The sequence below is a fragment of the Rhinatrema bivittatum genome, chromosome 10, assembly GCF_901001135.1.
Source record: "Rhinatrema bivittatum chromosome 10, aRhiBiv1.1, whole genome shotgun sequence".
Taxonomy (NCBI): domain Eukaryota; kingdom Metazoa; phylum Chordata; class Amphibia; order Gymnophiona; family Rhinatrematidae; genus Rhinatrema; species Rhinatrema bivittatum.
This window is the reverse complement of record NC_042624.1, coordinates 86,178,322-86,201,640: the sequence shown is the minus strand read 5'-3', so window position 1 is coordinate 86,201,640 and position 23,319 is coordinate 86,178,322. Positions and strand designations below refer to the sequence as shown.

The following is a 23,319-nucleotide window of genomic DNA, read 5'->3' as shown; positions in this document are numbered from 1 at the left end:
GTGAGAAGCCTGATTATGTGAGAGAGAGCATGGGAGTGGGAAGCCTGTGTGTGTGCATGTATATGAGAGAGACTGGTTGGTAAGGTGACGGTGTGACTGGTGTGTATGTGAATGTGAGAGAGAGAATGTGATTCAGGGAATGAGAAGCCTGTGCACGTGGAGAGCGAGCATGGAAATGAGAGAGAGACTGGGTGTGTGTGTGTGTGTAACAGAGAAAGTGATTATGGGAATGAGAAGCCTGTGCATGTGAAGAGAGTGAGCATGGGAGTGAGAACCTGGGTGTGTGTGAGACACAGCATGGGAGGGAGAAGCCTGTGTATGTAAGACAGAACATGGAAGTGGGAAGCCTGTGTGTGTGTGTATGCATGAGAGAGATCAGGTGATGGGTGTGTGTGAGAGAGAGAGAAAGTGATTATGGGAATGAGAAGCCTGTGCAGGTGAAGAGTGGGCATGGGAGTGAGAAACCTGTGTGTGTGTGAGACACAGCATGGGAGTGAGAAGCCTGTATATCTGAAAGAGAACATGAGAGTGGGAAGCCTATGTGTGTGTGTATATGCATGAGAGAGATCAGGTGACTGGTGTGTGTTTGCGTGTATGTGAGAGAGAGAAAGAAAGTGATTATGGGAATAAGAAGCCTGTACATGTGAAGAGTGAGCATGGGAGTGAGAAAGCTGGGAGTGTGTGAGATACAGCATGGGAGTGAGAAGCCTGTATATCTGAAAGAGAACATGGGAGTGGGAAGCCTGTGTGTGTATGCAAGAGAGAAATCAGGTGACTGGTGTGTGTGTATGTGGGAGAGAAAGAAAGTGATTATGGGAATGAGAAGCCTGTGCATGTGGAGAGAACAAGCATGGGAGTGAGAGACTGGTGAGTGTATGTGAGAAAGAGAAAGTGATTATGAGAGTGAGAAGCCCATATATGTAAGTGGAACACGGGAGTGGGAAGCCTGTGTGTGTGTATGGCATGAGAGAAACTGTTCAGGAAGGTGACTGGTGTGTTTGTCAAAGACTGGGAGATGATTGGTGTGTGAGAGACAGAAACTGGTCATGGGGGCATGACTGGTATGGTGTGTGTGTGTGTGAGAGACATGGGCCCTAAGGAAGAGGACCATGAGTATAGAGCTTAGCCACTACTGCTGCTTCTGGTGTGTGCTACAGCCTGCATGGAAGAGGAGTAGGAAAGCTGCTGGAGGGGGTAAGTAAAGGTGGCTTTTTAAGTTTATTTTTCTTGATTGACTGCTATTTTAATTATTTAATATTATGTGATGTGTCTGCTTTTTTTGAAATATTTTATTGGTGTTTGGAGAATTTTGTAATAGTTTTTATGAGTTTTTAATTGTTGGATGTTATTCTGTTCATAGTTGTTGTGAAACATTTATTCTGCTTATTAGTATAGTTTTACAATTATTTCTGTGTGGGGATCTATAGCTGCTTGCTAGTTCTGTTTTCCTAATAAGAGGTGTATTGGTTTTTAGGGCCTGATTTAATATTTGTAGTGTTACCTTTTCATAGATAGGGTTGCTCCTGTTTGAGTGTATTCCATAATACAGGTGTAACTGTGTGTGGATTAGTTTATGTGCATTACTACAGATCCTGGGAGTATGTTAGGTCGGTTCTGTGTCTGTTACAGAGATATTTTACTAGCATGTAAGTGTTTTATCAGTCTTATTTGTTGCGTTTTCTCAAGAGGACATGCATTGGTGGTAAACTGCTGTCTTTTCATAAGTAGGGCTATTGAGCCTGAAAGTAGAAGGAGTTTGAGTTGCTGTTACTGAGATGACACCAGAACCAGAATATCTTTTTTGTAGAGTGAGTTGAACGGGGAATGTCATAATTCTGCTTTACATCCATTATTGTGGATCAGGGGGGTTCCCGTGGATGCAAACTGTACATTTACATCTAGCCCTGTGACGATCATGGGTCAGTGTGTCACGCATGTGAGAACCATCTGTCAGGTGTGTCCCGACAGAAAAAAGGTTGAGAACCACTGCTCTGGGGTATGACTGAATGTATACTATTACTGATGTGTTTTACTGAAAGAGAAAAAGTGTTTGCTAACAATGTATTTTAATGTCTGTAAACTTTTGAACAAAGCATGTTCTTAGAACTAATATATTTGCTGATGCCTGTGATACATGCTGAACATGGAAAATCCTTGTAAAAGTGGAAAAGAAATGCCTATTTAATTCAATGTCAGGAGGGGAAAATGGAGAGTATTTTGATGGTTTGGAAACGAACGAGCGTTTCCCTCTTGTTGGCAGTGGCACAAAATGGAAACACTGGTTTGTGGAATCTCTTTTCACCATAGGCATCAATTTCTTATTATTTGGGAACTCTACTTACAGAACCTATCACCTAGGGTGCGAAGTGAAATTCTTAATTACATGTGCTCTGGCTATGATCATGAGCTGCCTCTGACGTGGTTCCGTTTCACTACAGGAAATCCTTCTTTAGCGTACATGGCATTGTGTAATTGGTGCAGATTTCTGGCGACCCCCATCACTTGTCTTTCTGCTGTGGAGGGGGTAGGGAGAGGTGCTGTGGGAGGGTGAGTTGAGGGTTCTGGATTTTCGATGAATGTTTATTGATAATTTAAGTCAGGAGATGATTTGGGATGCTAAACAATACTCTGCCACTGCTTCCATGTGGCCATTAGCAACTCACTTTTCCCCTCTGTGCCTCCGTATACCAGACATGAATTGGATAACACACCAATGTTCCCTCTCCCCTGTGGAAGCTTACATGCTGTCTACAGACCAGTACGGTGTTGCCTGACCATCCAAAGCAGAGGTGTGTGCATGACTGTTTCTGATCTGTTAACATTCGCAACACACTTTACCATGTTTTTTTTATAATAGGTATTACACGAACAGAAAATAGTAATGAAACCAAAAAGTAAATCAAGGTGCAGCAGCGCAGATTCTGATCAAAACTCCATGCAAGGGTTGTCTTTATGAATCAGGTCATAGCATTATCCGCACAGACAGGGTATTTAGATTTGAATCTCCCATTCATCATGGTAGATTGGGCCTGGGCCTGCTGAAAATTAGGGAGGCCCAGCTGCCACTATTGTGATGGTCCCAAAAAGCCAGCAAGTGGTGCTAAAGGTGCATTTCAGAAGAGATATCCCCTCCAACCTTCAAGTAAAGATGGCAGAATTAAAGGAGGGAAAATGAAATTAAAAACCCAAGCTGAAATTGTGCAAAGTATGACCAGAGCAGAAACAAATGGGAACATGGGCAGTAGAAAATATTTAAACATGGATATGCGGTCATAACTGAAAATGTACACCTATTATTTAAAAAATGCATAAAACAGGACAAAAGATAACCTAAGAGTAAAACTGAATATGGAAGAAACAGAAAACAAAATCTCAACAAAACTGATATATGAGCAATCTAAATAATACTGGTGCTATAGATATTAGTAATAGTTTATGTCCCAAGAGTTTTATAACCACTCTCTAATCAGAGGCGTATATACGAAACGTTTTCTCACATTTTGTATCTGGAAAAATGCTTAACACATTGGGCCCTTAATTGCTAGCACATGAAAGAATTAACAGAATATACAACATACCTTAATTGTTTCGTATGTATCAGTAATAAGTGCAATGAAAAGACTTAGAACCATGTAGATAAAAAGGCTGATGAAAGAGTAGAGGTAAATCCGGCTGAACAACCAAACCAGGTAACTCTTCTGCTGCATCACTGCAAATGTGGCAAACATGTCATCTCCATTTATCAGGGAGAAGAGGCACTCCGAGACCATGTTCAAGGACCTGAACTATGAAAGAAGAGAGAACCAATTCCAGCACTAAGACACACATACATCTTGCCCTAACAGTTTCATTCAACCTACTGCAGCGATGTCCACCCATGCTGTGTAGTTTGGACAATTTCTTTGGAGAAAAACGTCAGCGAAACAGTGAATGTGTGAAGGATAATCACTCAGTGCGTCAGACTCTCTCCGTTGCGAGGGTGGGTTAGTATAAGTTTGGGGAGGTAGTTTTGGTATATGGGGTCTGTTGTATTTTATAAATATTTCATATTGATATAATTTTCATGCTGCTGTAATGTTTTATATTTTTATGCTAATCTAATTTGACTCGTTTATATGACATTCAATGATTATTTTTGTTGTACTGTACTATGTTTTGATTATGAATTTTGCTGTAACATGCTGAGTGCAGGATTTTTTTCTGTAGAAAGGCATGGCCTAAACAAATAGAAAGAGAAATCCGGACAGAAACAGAAAATTGCTGTTTCTAAATTATTTTTTCCCATGCTCAATATTAGGGAAAGCACTAAAAATTCATCTTAACTTCCAAATGTTTATCAGCATTTTAAAGAAGTAAGCCATGCATGGGTACTCCCAAGGCCAGAGCAGACACTGAACAAGCTATGCCTTATGGAATCACACCAGAGAAAAGTAGAAAGTTGCTTTGTGTACTCAGGTTTCTAATGCAGCACACTAGGGGTGTGCATTAATTTCTAATATATTGTAATCCACAACGTATAGGGCCATATGCGTTGTAATCATGGGGAAGCAAAATGTATCGCGATTCCCCACGAATACAACGAATCTTCGTTGAATTATTTGGCCGTCTAAAGGCGCAAATTTAAACAAACGGCCGGCCATCCATTGCTCCTACCATGTGACAGGGGCCGACCAATGACACAGGTAGGCCCTGTGACATAGTAAGGTCAAAGGCTATCGGCGCCATTTTGAATACCGGCAGCCGAGGGTGTGAGTGCAGGAGATGGCTCCCGGACCCCCCGCTGGACCACCAGGGAGTTCTGGTAAGTCTTGGGGGGGGGGGGTCAGGATGGTGGGGGGTTGTAGTTAATTCAATTTTAGCCGGGAAACAAATAAAAACGCATTAATGTATCGGGAGCCCCCTTGCCGAATGCAACGTATCTGCCCCCCGACGAATACGAATTCTGAATGCAACGTATGGCGTCCCTCTGCACCTCCCTACAGCACACATTAACAGGAAAAAGGAACATACATAGCTTCAGCAGAATTTCAAGAGTTTGAAAATATCTTTTGTGCTTTGTTGTACTAGATGCCAAATATATAATTTTCAGATCAACCAAGCTCAGAAATAAGCATTTATTATTATATTTGACAGAGTATGGATGGTTCTGATTTAAAACTTAAAAAAAAAAGAGAATACCTTAATGTGGTAAGGTCCTAATACAATCCAGCCACAGAAGCAATAGCCCAGGTAGATCATAGCAGCACAACAACAGAACCGGATGACATTGGGCAACGCTGCCCGCAGGGTCAGAATAAGAAGCTACAAAAGTCAGTGTTAAAAATTAGAATCCACTGCAGCCTTATCAAGATAAACAAAATACATATTAACCCCCAGAAATTCCTTACATTATACTTCTGAAAGAAGCCAAGATATCGAATGACACCAAGCCATACAAGCATGGTTGAAGATCCAAGAAGGATGCTGCAGACATCATAACTTGTGAGACTCTGTTTAAACAGAAGTTACAAATGTGTTATATGCATAGATTAAAAATTGATTACAAAAATGGCTATAACATGAAGTCACATAAATCCCTCAGTACAGGAGAAAAATATCACTTGAGAGTCAATGCTTCCCCACTATCCCCAGGATTGTTGGTTTTAGATTTTCTAATGAAGGAACTTGGGTCTCTTTCATAAGGTTCTGCTCATACACCCAGAGTGAGAGAAAAGCTGCCATCTGAGCTTTGCTTACCCCACCCTAATTATGTCACTTTAAACAGGATGTTTGTAAGTTAGCACAGATGAGGGGCCATTTAAAGTCAAGTGTGATGAGATGGGTACAATACATCACTCGGTCAAGAACAATCTATAGATGGAGGGAAAGCCAGTTAGAGAGCACTGTAAAGAGAATCCCAGAGGTAATATTCTTGTAAGAAAGAAAGGAATAGAGAACTGGAGGCTTCTGGGAGTTGTATTCCAACAGAATCCTAACCTAAACTCAATCAAAAAGAAGGTACTGATTGACCCCCAGCAAAATATGATAGCAATTGGAGAATACAGATGAGACCAATTAAAGAGTTTGAGAGCAGGGTTTCTCTTAGTTTAGCAGTCTGCCAAGGGGGAAAGGGCTCCCATAGATCAGAGGCCAGTGACAGGAGACTGTGGTAGGCTGAACCTGGCACTCAAGACTGGAAATAACCTAGTAAGGGTCCTCGAGAGCCTGCTCCTAAGGGCTAGCCACATGAGAAGAAATAGCAGAAAAAAAAGTGTTGGGTTGCGAGATAGAGGTTATGCCAACCTGTGTTTAAGGTGTCCCGGATGCCTCAGGGCAGTGGCATAGCCAGAACTGATTTTTTTTTTTTTAAGGGGGAGCCCAAAGTTAATTTGGGTAGGCAGTAGGCATTAGCTGTACTCTTTATCAATAAATAATGCCTTAACGTGAACCCGACAATGGATTTCTAAATAGTCTGCAACAGCCACCATGCGTCATGAGTGACACATTAAAATATTTTAATTCAATTATTTCAAGCACTTACCAACATTAAATATTCCTTATTAATCTGCAGTTTATAAATATACAAGAGAAAATCATGTAAAAAGCAAACAAAGAACACATCAGATCCAATCAGTCATGTAATAAAAAAAAATATCGATTTACACTTTTATGAATCCTCTTTCTAGAAAGACAATGAATATCATAACTTCAATAAAATAGCAATAAATTATAATAATCATAAGAAGTTGAGATTTGCAATAGGTGCAGAGTAGAACTAGAACAGTTCACATTACAGCCCAATATGCAAAAAATATCTTCAAATTCTGGTGTCACCTCAGTAACAGTAGAACAAGCCCCTGCAAAAAAATATAAATAAAGACACCTAGAATCATGCCATACCTTGCAATAACAGCACTCTCAGGACTCAAACAACAGCAACCTCATCTATGAAAAGTCAGCAATGCCAAGTATTACACCAAGCCCTAGAACACTAATACACCATCTATTGGGGTAACAGAACAAGATGGACTACTACAAATCTCTTCAGAGAAACTACATGTTAGCAGAAATACTGCACCTCAGTCACATATGCAGAACATATGCCAACCCTTACCTATTATAAAAATAAGGCACTACAAATTAGAAAAAGTAACATGCAGACAAAATTGAAATGGAAGGCCGAAGAAACTGGACTCTGAACAGTGGAACACTAAAGAGAGCAAAATACAAAAATATAAGAAATGCACATTCCCAAAGATGGCATATTCTAATCGCTAACTACTCAACAATTTTTTTTTTACCTTTGTTGGCTGATCTTTTTATTTTTCTAATCAGTTAATCCTGGTCTCTCTCGTTCCCCTTGTTGGTCTTTTCCTAAATCCTTTTTCAGGGTCTCTTTTCTCTTTGTTTCTTCTCTCTCCTCTTACCTTCTTCCATTCCTCCCTCACACACAAATACACAGGTTCTCATTTCCACTTGTTTTCTCTCACAGGCTCTCACACATACACACACAGGCTCTTACTCTCATACATACTGAATATTCTCTCACATGCTTCACACACATAAGCTGTCTTACATGCTCTCCACATACATAGGCTCTCTCATGTGCTCTCACAGGCTCACACACAGACAGGCTTTCAGTCTTACATGCCATCTCTTCTATCACACACAGGCTCTCACGTGCTGTCACTCCCATATGCTCTCTCCGAGTCTTTCGTGCATACACACATATGCTCTTGCACTCATCAGGCTCGCTCAAACGCACACACACACACTTACACATGAGTCTCTCTCATCATGCTCATATACACTCTCTCTCACCCCTCTCAGGCTCTCACACATAGGCTCTCACTCTCACAAGCTCACACAAATATGCACACACACCCACACATAGGCTCTCACTCCCACAGGCGGATACACAAAGGATTCCCTGCCGCCCCCCCCCCCCCCCCCCAACACACACACACACACCCTTCTCTTAGGATCTCATGCTGCAGGCCTCTTTAGCCACCATGGGATGGGGTCCATAACAACTCTTTCCTTCTTCTGCTGCTGCAGTATAGGTCAACAGCATCCATGCTGCAGGCCTTTTCAGCTGTCGTGAGATAGGGTCCATATCAGCCCTCTCCTTTGGCCACCATGGGATGAGGTCCACAATGACCATGCTGCAGACCCTCTCCTTCTTCAGCCACTGTAGGATGAGATCTGCAATGGCCATTCTGGTCCGTTCACTTTTGCTCTTAATAAAATGCTTTACATCAAGCTTTTTTGCCATCTCACCATCATCTAAAATTTAACTATAATTGCCATTATTTGGCCTAACAGTTTGATCAGTTCAAAAAGTAGACCACTGAATAGTTAAGTGCCCCCCTGGCTCCGTGATTCTGTGACTGCTAGAGAAGCTGCATAATTATCCTGGTGCCGCATAATTACAACCTGCAAAGAATCAAACCTGAAGATTCCCCACCTCCTAATACAATCATCTGAAGGAAGTTACATTGTGACTGCCTAAATCTCACCAAGCTTGTTTGCTGATCCAGCCCCTCCCACCACAGCCAGCCAGCAGTAAACAGAAGGAAACTGGTGATGGTGGTGGAGGGGGTTGTTGAGGCCCAGACAGGAACAGAGAGAAGAGAGGAGGCATTCTCTCCCTAATCTAGCCTCTCCCCTCCTGTCCTAAAGGGAACAGAAGGGGAGGGGTAAAGTTAGAGTGGACAGAAAAGCAGTCAGAATTTGATCCCTCAAAGGTCTCTTAAATGGAACCAAAGAATATTTTGATAGAATTCCTGGATGGAGTGATGTCCCCTTCATTTATCTGTATTTAGTTAGTTATATTTAGCTCATGCCTTATCACTGATAGCTCAAGAATTAGCTCAAGAATCTTTAGAAGACTTTCTTCTTTATATACAAGTTCTTGGACCTTCAAGTGGCCAACCATACACTAGCTACAAAGACCTGAATGTGTTTTGGAAGTCTGCGCCTGCTGCTGTCTCACAGCTGGCAGAGAGGGCATTAATGTCAATTAATAGAAGCCCTGATGACTGGCACTACTGCTGCCAAGTTTCAAACGTGTGCTAATTCAACCCCTTTTTTGTGTCTGTTGCCAACATCCAATATATGTGCATGTATTTTCCTGTGTTATTAACAGCATGACATATAGAACAGCTTTGGCATATAGAAGAAGCTCATATTCTCAGAAAGACAAGGATTTCCTCAAGAAGAATATGAAAAGCATGGTTGCACTCTATTTCAATTCAAACCAAAGGTGACATTTCACAGTTAAAACTTTGTAACATATATGTGTTTACTTGATAAATTTAGTATTTATATATAGTTTCACTTTTTTTTTTACATTAAAAAAAGCCTTTTTGCATAGTGAGAGATATGAAACAATTCTGCAAAATTATTAAACGTTTAGCATGTATTTGCCATGGAATTTGCTAATTTTTGCAGGAACCGGGGGCTCTGTGTACGGGACAACACATTTCAGACATTTTATGTGTCTTGCATCTTTTTTGCAGTAGAACTACAAATAACGTAGGGTGGCCTTGCTGGAATCTGAGTGAGATTGTGGCTTGAACAACTCAAGCACTCCACCACAGCTGGTCAGAGAGCAGCTTTACAAACTCCGGAGAAGCTGTTTTAGCAGCTAGATAGTGAGTCAGTAAGGAGAAATTATTTTCTGCTCACTGGATAAAGCAGTGATTTATGCTTTCTTTTACAAGTCGACAAAATCCAGACAGTCCCTCTCTGGCCCAGTTTATCAGCATGGAAGAAAGTCAGTCAATTAAAACAGTAGCTTCTTTTTATTATTTATTTATTTATTTATTTGGAGATTTTTATATACCACGGTACATATAGGTCTACATACCTTCAACTTTGCTACCTGGATTGGTGGGCTTTGGTTTACTTCGTTTCTATAGTTGGTTTTGCCAGTCTTACCCTATCCACAAATTGCCCAAACTCCCTCACCTCGATCAGTTTCTTGGTATTCTGCTCCTGCGTTTCCGAGAGTCTCCATGATAGTAGGGACTCTGCACATTTTTTTGTTGCTTTTTTGATTGCGATGCCAAGACCCTGCCACCATTTTCTTCCTGCTCATAGTTCTTCTGTTTTAACCTCAATGCAGTGCCGGATTTAAAGTTTTGGCAGAATGCCCTTTTGAAGCTGTGCCGGCACACTGCTCTAAAACAAGCAGGAGCAGCCTTCCTTTTTGGTCTGGATATTTCGTACCTTCAAAATTTGGCATTCTAGGCCTATGTAAACCGGAGTGATAATTAACTCTGTTATTTGAACTTCGGTATAGAAAAGTTATAAATAATAATAATAATAATATTGCCTATGCCCTAATCTGGCCCAACCTCAATGTGTATTTATCTTTTCGATTATATATAATTGTTCACTTCTATTGAAGTGCTTAAAGTATTTTATGTTTATCGTTTTTATGAAACTGAAAATGTTTATGCATGTTTTTATTGGAATCCGCACTGATAAAGGTTACTAGATTTGTTTATGATAAGAATAAGAAATAAATAATAAATAAAGTGTTTGCACCTTTTATCTGCTTTATCAAACCTTGTGTATTTCTCTGCATCTGTTCTGGTCTGAGATGCTGCATGCATATGTCATTTGTGTATTGTGTGCAATCACATAGCCTCTGTTTACATACAGACAAGAGTTCCCTCAAGTATACATCAGGGAAGTTCTGTCTGACAGATAAGGATTAAGTTGCCACTAGGTCCTCTTCTCTTTGTGCTAATTCAAGGGAGTAGGCTGCCATGTGCTGTGAATTTCACACTTGGTAACTTTCTCCACTCACAGAGCCAGTGCTAGCTTTTTTGCTTCCCCCCCCCCCCCCCCCATTCATTCAGTCTCTATCCCTTTCCTGAGCCCTTCAAATAAAGCCCAGCTCCCTCCTGAAATCTCTATTTTTAAAAACAGACACACCCGCACCCACCCCAGAACCCATGGATAGGGAAAGGTATTAGGTACCCTAGGCAAAACTTACAGCATTGCATGCATGCCACCCAACCACACACACATACTCTCCCATACCCTTTACAGACACACACAAATTATGCATGTATAACAAATTTTACATGATAGAGAACATTCAAAAGTACAGTTTTCTGAGGCAAAAATATCACTTACAACATGCATATTATATTTACATGCACTGTTGTGGTACGAAACAGAAAACTCTGCAAAAAAGAAACTTGGAACTCCTATGGAATTAGACTTTTCGTAATACTTTTTGGGCGTGAGCTTGGCCCTTAGAAAGCCATGAATAAACAGAATTACCATCAGAATTACCATTACAATATAGTAAACCTCCCATACCAAAACAACCCTAACAACCCTATCTATGAACAGGCAACACTGTACATATTACACCAGGTCCTAGAACACCAATAAAAGCTCTTATTAGGAAACCAGGCTGCTATAGATCCTTACACAGAAATTACATGCCAGTAAAATACCTCACCTTGGTCATAAATGCAGAAAACAGACAGACCCTGACCAAATACAGAATAAAGAGATCAGACAGTATAAATAGAAAAGTGCTAAGTAGAACTGAACTGGAACCCACAACAAGCCAGCCTCTGTATGCAGAGCAACAATGGAAAAATAGAAACATTACCATTCTTCATAAAACATTAAATAATAAAATCAAGAAATATAAAACATCAATCATATTCATAAAAAAATATTTCAAACCAGTTAATGAATAAAATATCAAAAATTTCCCAAACACCAATAAAATATTTCGAAACATCTGATGAATACAAATTTCAATAATTAAAAAATGTTCTATTCCCCTAAAAAAATTTAAATATTTCAAAAGAATAGAATATTTCAAATGAATAGAAAATTAAATTACACCCAATAATTAAAACTAATAAGGATTAAAAACTCTGCTCTCCATACCTGGGATCTTTTGATTTCCAGTCACCCTGAGATCGTCATGGATTGGGGGCGGTAGGGCAGCAAACATTTTATCGTCTCTCTCACACACAAACACAATAATGTTCATTCTCTCACACACTCCCTCTCTCTCACATACACAGGCTCCTTCTCTCTCACAGATACATTATGTGTGTGTGTTTGTGCATGCCTGTGAGAGCCTATATGCAACATATACGCTCTCACAGGCACACAAATATACACAAACACACACACAGGCTCTCACACAGGCATATTCACAGGCACAAATACTCTCACACAGACAAACACACATACACAGGTCTCACCGACTCATACAGGCTCTCATTCGCTCACACACATGGACTCCTGTTGTCGCTGGGCCACCTCCACCACGACCCTGAAGGCCTCCTGTTCTCTTCAGGTCGTGGTGGGATGAGCTCCACCATGGCCCACTGGCCTTCCTGCTTGCAGGGGGGAAGGGAGAGGAAGCTGTGATGTGCGTGGGGTGTGCACCAGTCATGCCACTCATCTTTAGACCAAAAAACATCCAGTAGGAACCAGGCATTGTATGTGAGAGGCAACGTAAGCCAACAACATAGTATGATTATACTATTGCTGTCTATTTATTCACCCTTCAAACAGCAATTAGTCAGTAGCAAATGGACCACAAAAGCATGCAAAAGCATTACTCAGTAAAATAAAATCAAGTTTTAAATTGAATTTCAGGGGATAAAAGAGAACCTTTTCTGCCAGGTTCAGTGTTGTAATTCATCATGCAGATCTTTTGTTCTGTATATACAATACGCTTAGCAGTGAAAAGGTTAAACATAACAGATGATAGGAGAAAACTTAGCTCTCTGTATTGCAGTGACTAAGTTTCTCAAGCCTACTTCTAAGATCAAGCCGCTAGATGGTGTTGCAGCAAGACATTCACAACATTTTAAGGGCTATGGTGGTTTTTGCTGTGGGGTTTTTTGTTTTTTTTTAATTCTCCAAGTCATATCCTTTTCAGCATGTCCTCTACATCTTACTGCAAACGCTGTACTCTTGAACTGAAAGGACTCCCATGCATTAAGAAAAAAGAAAAACATGTGAAAACACAACATCTGTGGGCAAGGAACAGTCCAGCATAAAAAGAAACAGCTATAACCAGTAGAACAATCTTTGGGAGAAAAAAAGGTGGTAGGATTTTTGGTTTCTGTTACCTTGGCTTGTATTTCCATTTTGAGAATTGATCCAATTATTGAAAAGACATCACTAACAATAATCAATATGTACCATCCATTGACAAACTCCATCTGATCACTCCAGCACAAATTCTTCTTAAAATGTTGTTGAAAAAAGATCACAATTTCCTGAATAGAAAGGAAAGAAAAGGTGCAAGTCAACTCTTTTAAACTGTTAAACAAAATTGTAAGCAAGGAATTTCCCAGTAAGATTTATACCCACTCTCTGAAGCTTTACTCCTTTAACCACTGATCGTGTGCAGAGCGTTAACGAGGACAAGCAAGTCAGGATGACAAAAGCATCAAAGATCATCATATAATGGGTATTCCTCTGTACTGAAAAACGAAGAAATGATTTTTTGCAAACACCTTAAGTTAAAGACAACAACCTTACAGCCAGCATGTCAGCAGTTCAGGCCTTTCTTACTATAGGCAGTAATTGTCATTTTAAGAAGCACATTTTCATAATCTTATAAAATAATTTCTTGAATTCCTGTACATTTCTTCTACCATCCAAACAGTGCTTAGGATTGTGGATATAATTCCTCTTTTTACATTGCTCTTGGAGTAATACTGTTGTTCACATAGTTTAAGAACAATGAGATGGCTGTAGGAACAGAGCTCCATTTGTATTGTTCGTCCTTTGGAAAGATCTTCAAATCCCACCCATCCCACTGGCTGTTTTCTTATGTAGACTCCTAACAAGCCCCATTCTCCACAGCTTCACTCAATTACAGCAGCCCCTTCCTCAATTACTCCCACCTGCTTTCCTTCTTCCCAACGAAGGCCTCAGTCTTTTAACTCAAAGCTTCATATTTGTTTTTTGTCTGTGTGTCTTGTCCACCTGTCTTGACCTGTTAAGCTCCAGGGAGCAGGAACCTCAAGGAAACTTGTCCCATTTTTCATAGGGCTCCCAAAATGATCCCGTCACTCACAGGGCCCCTCACAGCAACAAATGCTAGATAACCTGACGGGGCTTGTTGCTGTCGGGAGTGAGGAGGAAATCCTCCCCTAGGCGAAAGCAGCATGAAGAACGACAACATCTCAGGCAATTCCCCCAACGGAAAGAAAAGGCAGTGGCAGTGGCATGTTATAAAATTAGGGGTGAGAGACATTTCCCTAAGGAGCTGCAAACTGCAAGGCCGTCTTCCATGCTCGAGCTGCTATCACCACCAATGACAAAGACATTCACTGCTCCCCAAGACCGATGTCTGATGGGGCTAACAGTGGGGTAGGTATCAGGCACTCCTTTCCTTTTGTCCAGTACATGCACCACTAACCAGGTAAACCAAAGAAAGAGCATCATAAACCACGTCAGAGCTGGTCTGCTCTGCATCATTCCTTTCATTGTGCTTTCATGTTCCCCCAAGCAGTTCCCATCCCCTTGCAAGTTAAGTGCAGAAATGTCTATTAGAAAATAAACTTGCCACACTTCACAGCTGGAACACCAGTAACTGTAATCTGTATTTCTAACCAATGATGTTTAGTTTTATTTAAAATATTTATAAACCACCTTTCTGAAGAAACAATGATCAAATTAAAGCAAATAAAGGAAAAATATATAATCCTAATGTATACTAATCCTAATGTATAAAAATGAATACAACATCATAAAAGGACAAAATAAATATTCTTGAATATCACAACTAGAAAACATCAGGATAATATACTACTAGTTGCCCTTAAAATCTTAATCACATAGGGGCAGATTTTAAAACATACGCGCGCGGCGTACATTTGTGCGCACACAAATGTACGCCCGATTTTATATGTGCCGCATGTTATAAAATCAGGGGTCGGCATGCGCAAGGGGGTGCACAATTGTGCACCTTGCGCGCGCCGAGCCGCGCTGCCTTCCCCCGTTCCCTACCCCCCCACCCCTCCTTAACTTCCCCTAACTCTCCCGCCCCCCCAGCCCTAAGCTAAATCTCCCTAAATAAATGTTCTTACCCAGTTATGTCTTCCTTGGGCAGGCGCAAGTTGTACACGCCCGGTCAATGGCCGGCCCACGATCCCGGGCTCAGCGGCAAATGGCCACTGTGCCTGGAGGCTCCGGCCCCACCCCTGGACCACCCCACCCATGCCCGCCCCTGTTTTCAAGCGCGCCGCTGGGTCTTTTGAAAATAGGCCTGGCGCGCTTAGGGCTTTGAAAATCTTCCCCATAAGGTGTTAAATCTAATTAAGAGAATACGCTGTAGATATGATATAACACAAGCAATGGGGTCCAAATATTTGGCTCATTATATCAAACCAAATATAAACTCGATATAACTCGGGGTCACTTATAATGTGGACCAAATGTTTGGACCCCAGTTATTCAGCTAAGTGAAATTGGGAGCCATCATTTGACCATCTTATAAGTGATCTCGCATTATATTGCACTGTGTCATATTGAGTCTACAGTATATTTAAGAAAAGAGCCAAGTTTTCAGGGCTTTATGAAACATTAAATACTTTTGTTCTCCCCTGATTGTCTTCGGCAGTGCAGTCCTTAATACTAGAGCAACTCCTGAAAAAGCTCAGTTCTGAGTTTCAGAGAGTCTTGGATTAGGAATAACTAAACAAATAGTATTAAAACAGTTCATATTTATCAGCAGAGGTCTGCAAATACACAGGAACCAAGATATACAGGGGTCAATTTTCAGCCACTGGCCAGCTTGCAAAATTAGCCAGATAAACTTGTCCGGCTAACTTTAGTAGCATATTCAGTGATGCAGCTGCACCACTGAATATACCCGATTATCTTACAGATAGCCAGATAAGTTTGTCCTGCTAACTTTAGGACTGCTCTATTGCACAACCAGAGTAAGCTGGATAAGTTATCTGGCTAACTCCGAATATTGGAGCTTACTGAAAAATTTATCTGGCAAATTTTACCTCCCAGAAATGTCCCTGGAATGCCTTAATGTTCTCCAGCTAAATTTTAGCTGGATAATGAAATATCTAAGAAAAGTGCCTAAAATATTAAAAAGTCAGCATTTAACTGCATAACTCACACGTTATCTGGCTCAATGCTGCTGAATATAGACCTCCCCTCAGTTTTTTAAACAGGAATATCAAAATTTTGAACTCACAACACCAACTAATAGGATTTCTTGTTCTTTTTGAGCTTTGCTAGTTGACTATTTCTAGGCATGCAAATGAAATTATGAGCGCCTGATTCTGCAAAGTAAACAAGCTGGCAGCCCAGCATATAAAGAATTACAGTAATCCAGGCAGGGCAACACTGCCTTGATTACTGGAGGCAGATTAGAAACAGAAAGATACGGTTTCAACAGCATAACAGCATGTAGTTTCAAAAATCACTTTTAGCTGTATTAGGACACTGATATTGAATAACTGTGAAGATTACAGTTATTACTTTCCATAATTATAATAATAATTGCAAATTAAATTGACTAATCAGGGCATTGCTTGAAGGATACCTCTTTAACTAAGGGCACTGGTGAGCTCTGAAAATTATTTTACATGCTTTCTTATCTGCATGAAGGTCAATATGTCATCGTATTCTCCATACCCAAGTTTAAAACTAATAGCGAATAAAATGTAGCAAAAATCAAGAAAGCACTTGAAGGATACAATCCTTCTGTATGGTTTTATCCTGGATTAAAGTTGAAAAATAGAAAGAAACACTATCTAAATTAGTCCATCGGCAGACTGTGGATTTGGAGAAACACAAAACAGTCTATCCAGGACTAAAGTATTTTAACCTAAAATTTACTGTCGGAACTTTATATTGAATCAGCGGAATATATGTGCACTTAAACAATAAGGCATTCTAGAATTCGCTGCCTTTCTAATGTACTAAAGAATTGGGGCCTGGTGTAATAAGGTGCGCTCAGCAGAGTGCATAGTTTCACTCGCAGTTGTGCGCATGTTTTTTTTTGTGTGCGTATACTTTGTTCCCGATGCAGCAAGGAGTTTTGTGCATAAAAATGTGCTCGTAAACAGTGTGTACTGCAAAGCACCCTTGCATAGAAATCCCATTCTACCAAAGGCATTAGCTATTACCCTCCCCCACCAGTGCAGGAAAGTGCTTAAGACTCAACTCGTATTCTCTTTATGCAGGAAAGTTTACTCCTGGTCAGTGGTGGAGTAAAGTTTCTGGTGATCTTGTTAATCTATGGAGCTGACTGGGAGTTCGGAGCACTGGGGACCTGCACTCCAGATATATGCACGCAAAAGGTGATTTCTGCACGTCAGTCTTCTTTTCCTCACATATTTTTTTTCTAGAATCTACATCTTCCCTTTGTCTAACGAGTTTGCATTTCTTGGAAGCTGGAAGTGTTGCACGGATGCTTACTTCTTTCTCCTCTTTGCCTTTTGCAGGGTGGATCCCGGCTTTTGTGTGTTTGCCTCGCAAAGTTTCTTCCCTTCTGCTGGAGAGTGTGATGGAAATCTCTTCTCCAGTCTCTCTGACCTTTCAGCCTTGCTATTTGTTCCCTTTTGGCTCTCTCCCCCTCCTAGTCTCCAACTTTTTTTTTTGTTTACCTGTTGAAAGGATGTTTTGAATGCCAAAAGTCTCTCCAGGAGGATTTCACCACCTCCTGTCACCCCAGAGCCTGATCTACAGAGCAACCAAACTGTTTCCCATGCACATAAACTCGTTCCTCTTAGCCCCTCCCCCTCTGAGTTAAACTATGTGCTCAGCCTATGCTAAAGGCTGAGTGCACATTTTAATTCAGGTGTGCATGCTTGTTTAACTCCTGATGCAGTAGCAATTTATTTGTTTGCTGCCGGGGAGTTAAATCTTTTTTTACAGTGTGGGTTAAAAAAAACTATGTGCTGAAATTCAGTGCAGTTTTCCTGCATACCTCATTACATTGGGCCCTTAGTGATTAAAATTTCTAAGCCACATGAATGACTGAATATCTGAAGAAATTTAACAGGTGGCATTGTTTTGCCTGCTGAAAGAGAAATGTTACAAGCTCAGAGAATATTCATCTCTGTCCCATAAGCCATTTACTCTTGCGCATAATTCTATGCACTCCTCTAATATCCGCAGAACTGGGGTATTCCTGAACCATTGCTAGGAGTCTCTTTACTAAGCCATGTTAAAGAAGGTGAATTAATGCACTGTTCTTATGTGAGTAAATTCTTCCAAGGTTTAATAAACTGAAGTAGTTGAGTACCACAGTTTAGTAAATCCCACAGTGGCAGGCAATGTGCTGCATCCCTACCATGTTTCATAAAATGGAAGTAAACTATCCCACACATGTAAAAGCCTCAAGTCCCCTACAAAAGCCAATGACCCCTGGGTATCCTCACTCGGCACAGTCCTCCCAATCAATGTACAAAATTAAGACAATATCCCTGCCTCATCCGAAGACTAAATCATGGTCCCCCACATCCGTTAATCCCATGGATTCCCCTTTACCATGTTTTAAAGAATCAGGGTCTTCCAAATGAGAAGGAACAATTCCAAATTGCCCCAGCTTCATGTGAGAGGCCCCCCTAAGAGCCTCGGCAGGCAAATTAGCCTGCCGAGGCTCTTTGGGAAAGGTTAACTATCGTGAAGGTTATCGTGATCCACGTCACTCGGTTTTAAAATTAATAAGCTGCTTTGCATGCATTTGTATGCGACACAGCTCATTAATACTTTGCTCATATCGGGCCTATTTTTTTGTGTGATACTGGTAACGCTCAGGTACATTCTGCCAATATTGCACAATAAAGCAATTTTAACATGTGCTAAATCCTGAATTCAGCACTTAACATGCCTTGCTGCATTATCGTGACTTAATAAATAGGCCCCTTAAATAGCAAACATTGGACATGCAGGCTTCTTCAAATTTACACGCAATCTTTATACTGATCGTGGTTACTTGTTCACCCGCCAGATCAGACCTGGACTTAGGCTTAGGCAATCGCCTCCAGCACCAAATTTTTATAGGCACCAAAATGCTGCCACCAGCGACGCATACCGAAATCCAGTCTGCTTCCTCTTACAGCTTCCCTCACACCTCTATGTCGTGGCGCTGACCTCACAACAGAAAGAGCAGCAAGCAGAGCCAGGAAAGTCAGCACGGGGCCTTCTACAATCCTCGCACGCTCTTGGCCCTGCGACGCCTCTCCCTTCATTCGCATGGGTTTCCATAGTAACAAGAAGCCTACGTGGGAGGGGGTGGGGTTCCACGGGGCTGGTGAGCTCGCAAGAGCTGCAGAAGGCCCCGCGCTAAACTTCCTGGCTCTGCTTGCAGCTGCTGCTTGTGTTGTGAGGCCCGCGCCACAACATAAAGTGAAGGGGGAAGCCATAAGAGGGGATCATTTCAACAGGAAGCAGGGGGGGAGGAACTGACCCTTGCCCCTGTGGGGGCGGGAGGGGTGCCACTAGGCAGCTGATGCGGACAACCCCCCCCCCCCCTCCCCAAATTAGCAGCTTAAATCCGGCCCAAATAAACAGGAAGATAGGCAATGTACTAACAAAGCACTTGTGAGACCATTCCAAAAGTAAGAGCCAGTATCCTTCACACATGAAAGATAGAAGGGCAGAAGGCAGGGCCTTTCCAGCAGCAGAACCGAAAACCAAACAGGGCAATAACTAATGGATGCACGGGATGCCTTGCACACGTGGAAACCCAATATTAGTCAAACACCACTTTGGCACTTACCAGCACCTAAAGCACCCTGCAAGCATTTGCAGCATGAAACTTCAGAAGCAATGGTTAATTGATCTGTGATACCAGTACTGAGGCTTGTATCCAAGTCACAGGTTCACACGCAGGGCTCAGGTAAGTGTGTCAGTGGGGGATGAGGATGAGGAGGGGGCTCTCACAATACTCACTGGATCCAGACACGTGCCAGTCTCGGCACTCTCTTATAGCAATATCATTCTCTAAACTTATTTTAATTCTTCCACTGTGTGCTTTGTTATCAAACGTGATCTGCAAGAATAAAGAGGAATGTGGACACTTACTTACTACATTTTGGAAATAAACCAGGAAGACAAAATAATTGATAGTGCAGGCTAGAACGCATTTTAATGAAACGCTGAAAACATTTTTGGATAATCTCTTTTCCATTTCTTCCCCTATGTGATGCAAAGTTTCAAGAATAGGGGAAACCTGTCGACTTACCCTCCATGTGTATTCTAAAAGTTAAATGTAAAGTTCTCGGACACATACTGGAGCCCATTTCTAAAAGAGGAGTGAATGAGTAGCTTAAGGGTTAGAGCAGTAGGCTGAGAGCTAAGGGCACCAAGGTTCAAATCCTGTTTCTCCCACTGATGGTCCTTGTGATTTTGGGCAAGTTGCTTCTATCTGTATTGCCTCAGGTAAAAAATTAAGGGCCACCTTTCCTAAACATTTTTCCTATAGACACAGCAAGGGAGAAAAGCCTTAGTAAATTTTAAGCCCTCTGGGGCAAGGAGCAATACCTGATTGTAGGGTACCCCGAGGTCAGATTTAGAAAGGCAAGCAATTCAATCTGAAATAGGGTCTAATATGAGCTGCAATGCTTGCATCAACCAGAAGGGAAGAAGATGCTAGCAAACCGTGCTTGGCGCCACCTCAAACCCTACTCATGTATGTGGACAACTTGCTGTTGAGTTGTTATACATGGAGCTCTTTGTTCACCATCTCATATATACAAGATCTCTTTTGTTTTACTTAAATTTGGTAATGTTCACATAATTTCCTTTAACTACTCTAACTGTGAGGTGATTAAAGGGTACGTAAAAGGAATCTTAGCAAATCACAAGAATGCATAATATTTGAAATTAAGATGAAACACTTGGAAAGAAATACCAAAGGAATGAATAAGGATATTGACCTTCATACCCATTATCAGATATAGGCCATTTCTACTGTAAAGGTTTATTGTCACGGTCACCTCTGTCAAGCCCCCACCCCCAACCTCCACCGTCCCTTTAATGAGCTGTAATGGCAAATGCAGGCAACCTAAGACCTAGCCGACTCTGTGCTACTTAAATTAAAGTGGAGCTGCACAGTCTCTGCACTGACCTAACGAGGGAAGAATAGCTCTGGAAAACGTGTCACGGATGTATTAAGATAGTCCAATAAAATAGGTATCACTTACAGTACATCTTGTTTGTTGACCCTTACTTTTACATATTCAAGTGGACTAACATGACAACCACAACACTTAGCTTGTTCTAGAAATTTCAGAAGTGCTTAGTGCGAGGGGTTTAAAATAACCATTTCTAGTTCTTTCATCATTACTGGCAAAAGCATTGATACAGTAGCTTAAAGAAGTTTGAAAAGGAGAAAAATATGATGCGTATCAGGTGCTGAAGTGTAGGTGAAGGGAGAATTTTGGATGTCTTCTAAATGGAGCTAGACATTAAGGAGCTGGATTATAAGAGCTCCAGGGGAGAGCCTGTGATAGCAGTCTTATAAAATAAAACAGTGGTTCATAAAAGCGGAAAACTGTACAATAGCAGTTATGCAAACATCGCTCTCTTGAATTTTGACTACATACAATTAGAAAATGCCTAAGAAGAAAGTAAAGTATGTTTTATGTTTATAGAAAACACACTTTCCACATCTGATCACCCCGAGGTCGATATTCAGCGCCACTACATTGGAGAAATAAAGATTTATCCAGCTAAGTGGCAGTGGCTGAATATCTGGCCACATTAAGCGGTTGCCACTTAGCCAGATGAGTACTTACCTGGTTAAGTGGTGGGTGAGAAACAGGCGGGAGGACCTACTTATTCGGTTTACATAGCCGGATATGTAGCGATATTCAAACTTATCCAGCTATATTAATCAAATAAGTTAAACCTACTCAACAGCGGGCCTAAATTTAGCCAGATAAGACTTATCCAGCTAACTAGCGATTTATTTGGGGATGTTCAGAAGCATAGCCATGCCGATGAATACCCCGTGTGATTTAGCTGGATAAGTCTTATCCAGCTAACTCACTGAGCCAGATATCTTTGAATATCAAGTTCCCAGTGTTGCCTCACACAGTACCTATTACTCCAAGATATATTTCAGATGTGCTGAGTCACTAATTTGATAAGGGTCTCTTGACAACTGAATGAACCAAAAGCATTGTGAGCAATAAGCTTCCACTCAAGTACCAGACAGAACTAAACTCATACTGACCATGATTGTGAAATCATAACAGTCTGGGAGTTCATGGTGACGCACGGTCTGAAGATTGATGGCCTTCAGCTTAAACACTAGCTGAACTATTATGAGTCTGGAGAGGAAATACAAATTAGCTTTCCTTAAGGTTTAAATTTTGCTCATCACAAACACAGAAAATATATTATCCAACTCACCTATAAAAGTCGAAAGTTAAGTTGAACTTGCTCTCTCCAAAGGTTCTGTTGTCCAAAGGAAAAGCTGGCTCAATATAGAGGCAATCTGATGCATGACGATACAGGCAAAGACATCAGTGTTATAGAACAAATTCCATGCTTCATAAAGCACTTAATAGTCTATTTAAGTACAAAATAAAAGAGAGTTTAAGAAACAAATTAGAGAGATGTTTTCTTCTTCCACTGTATCAATTTCACTTTGGAATACACAACTCAACAAAAATTGTAACCAAGATGGAGGGATACGCACGTCTTGTGACCCATTCATCCCAGGGAGCATCTGCTAGGAAGAGCATCTACCAATTTAGTACTGAAGACAAAAAAAATACACAACTCTGCTGACAACTTTTCAAGAAGCCGCATGGCATTAAGCTTCATCCCAAATGGGATAAAACTTTCTCAACACAGTTGTTCCATCTTAAGTTGCCTATTCATTAAAACTAGCTTCAGAAAATGGTGTTACCCTGCAATTTTAAAACAAAATCAAACAGCTGCTTTAATAAGCTTCTATTTAACATTTCAGGAAAACGGGATTAGAGAGGCTTTCACACCCTGCTCTTCAACACAGTAACAACTTTCCGTTCTAACAGGAATTGGCAAGATGTACTGCAGTCATGGACGAGGCCATCTCCTTCAAGAACTGCTGCCTACCCTATTCAAAACCTGGCTTCTGTGACAGGCTGCCATGATATGGGAAGGAAAGGCTACACTTTGGCATGGTTCAGACTTGGTGCTCCCATCACCTCTGCAGTCAAAGCCAAAAATGACCCACTGGGCAGTTTGTGTGATGGAAATTGGAAGCTTATAAAAGATCAGCCGGATGGGCTGGCCCAACGGCTCACTAGCAAGAAGGATGTAAATATTGTTTCAAAGGTTAACTCTTTTAATCTTTTAAGAGTG

The 23,319-nt window shown here is 41.1% G+C and overlaps 1 protein-coding gene across 1 annotated transcript in view; it reads right to left on the bottom strand.

Annotated features, from left to right (window-relative positions):
• MCOLN3 (mucolipin 3) overlaps window positions 1-23,319 on the bottom strand; it is a 43,735-nt gene that overhangs the window by 5,002 nt on the left and 15,414 nt on the right. The window contains exons 5-12 of the mRNA XM_029618380.1: window positions 22,381-22,465; window positions 22,202-22,298; window positions 19,915-20,014; window positions 13,354-13,466; window positions 13,110-13,259; window positions 5,388-5,489; window positions 5,179-5,301; window positions 3,579-3,785 (exon numbers count right to left, since the gene is read on the bottom strand). Coding sequence (XP_029474240.1) covers window positions 3,579-3,785; window positions 5,179-5,301; window positions 5,388-5,489; window positions 13,110-13,259; window positions 13,354-13,466; window positions 19,915-20,014; window positions 22,202-22,298; window positions 22,381-22,465 — 977 coding nt within the window. The remainder of the gene's footprint in view (window positions 1-3,578; window positions 3,786-5,178; window positions 5,302-5,387; window positions 5,490-13,109; window positions 13,260-13,353; window positions 13,467-19,914; window positions 20,015-22,201; window positions 22,299-22,380; window positions 22,466-23,319) is intronic.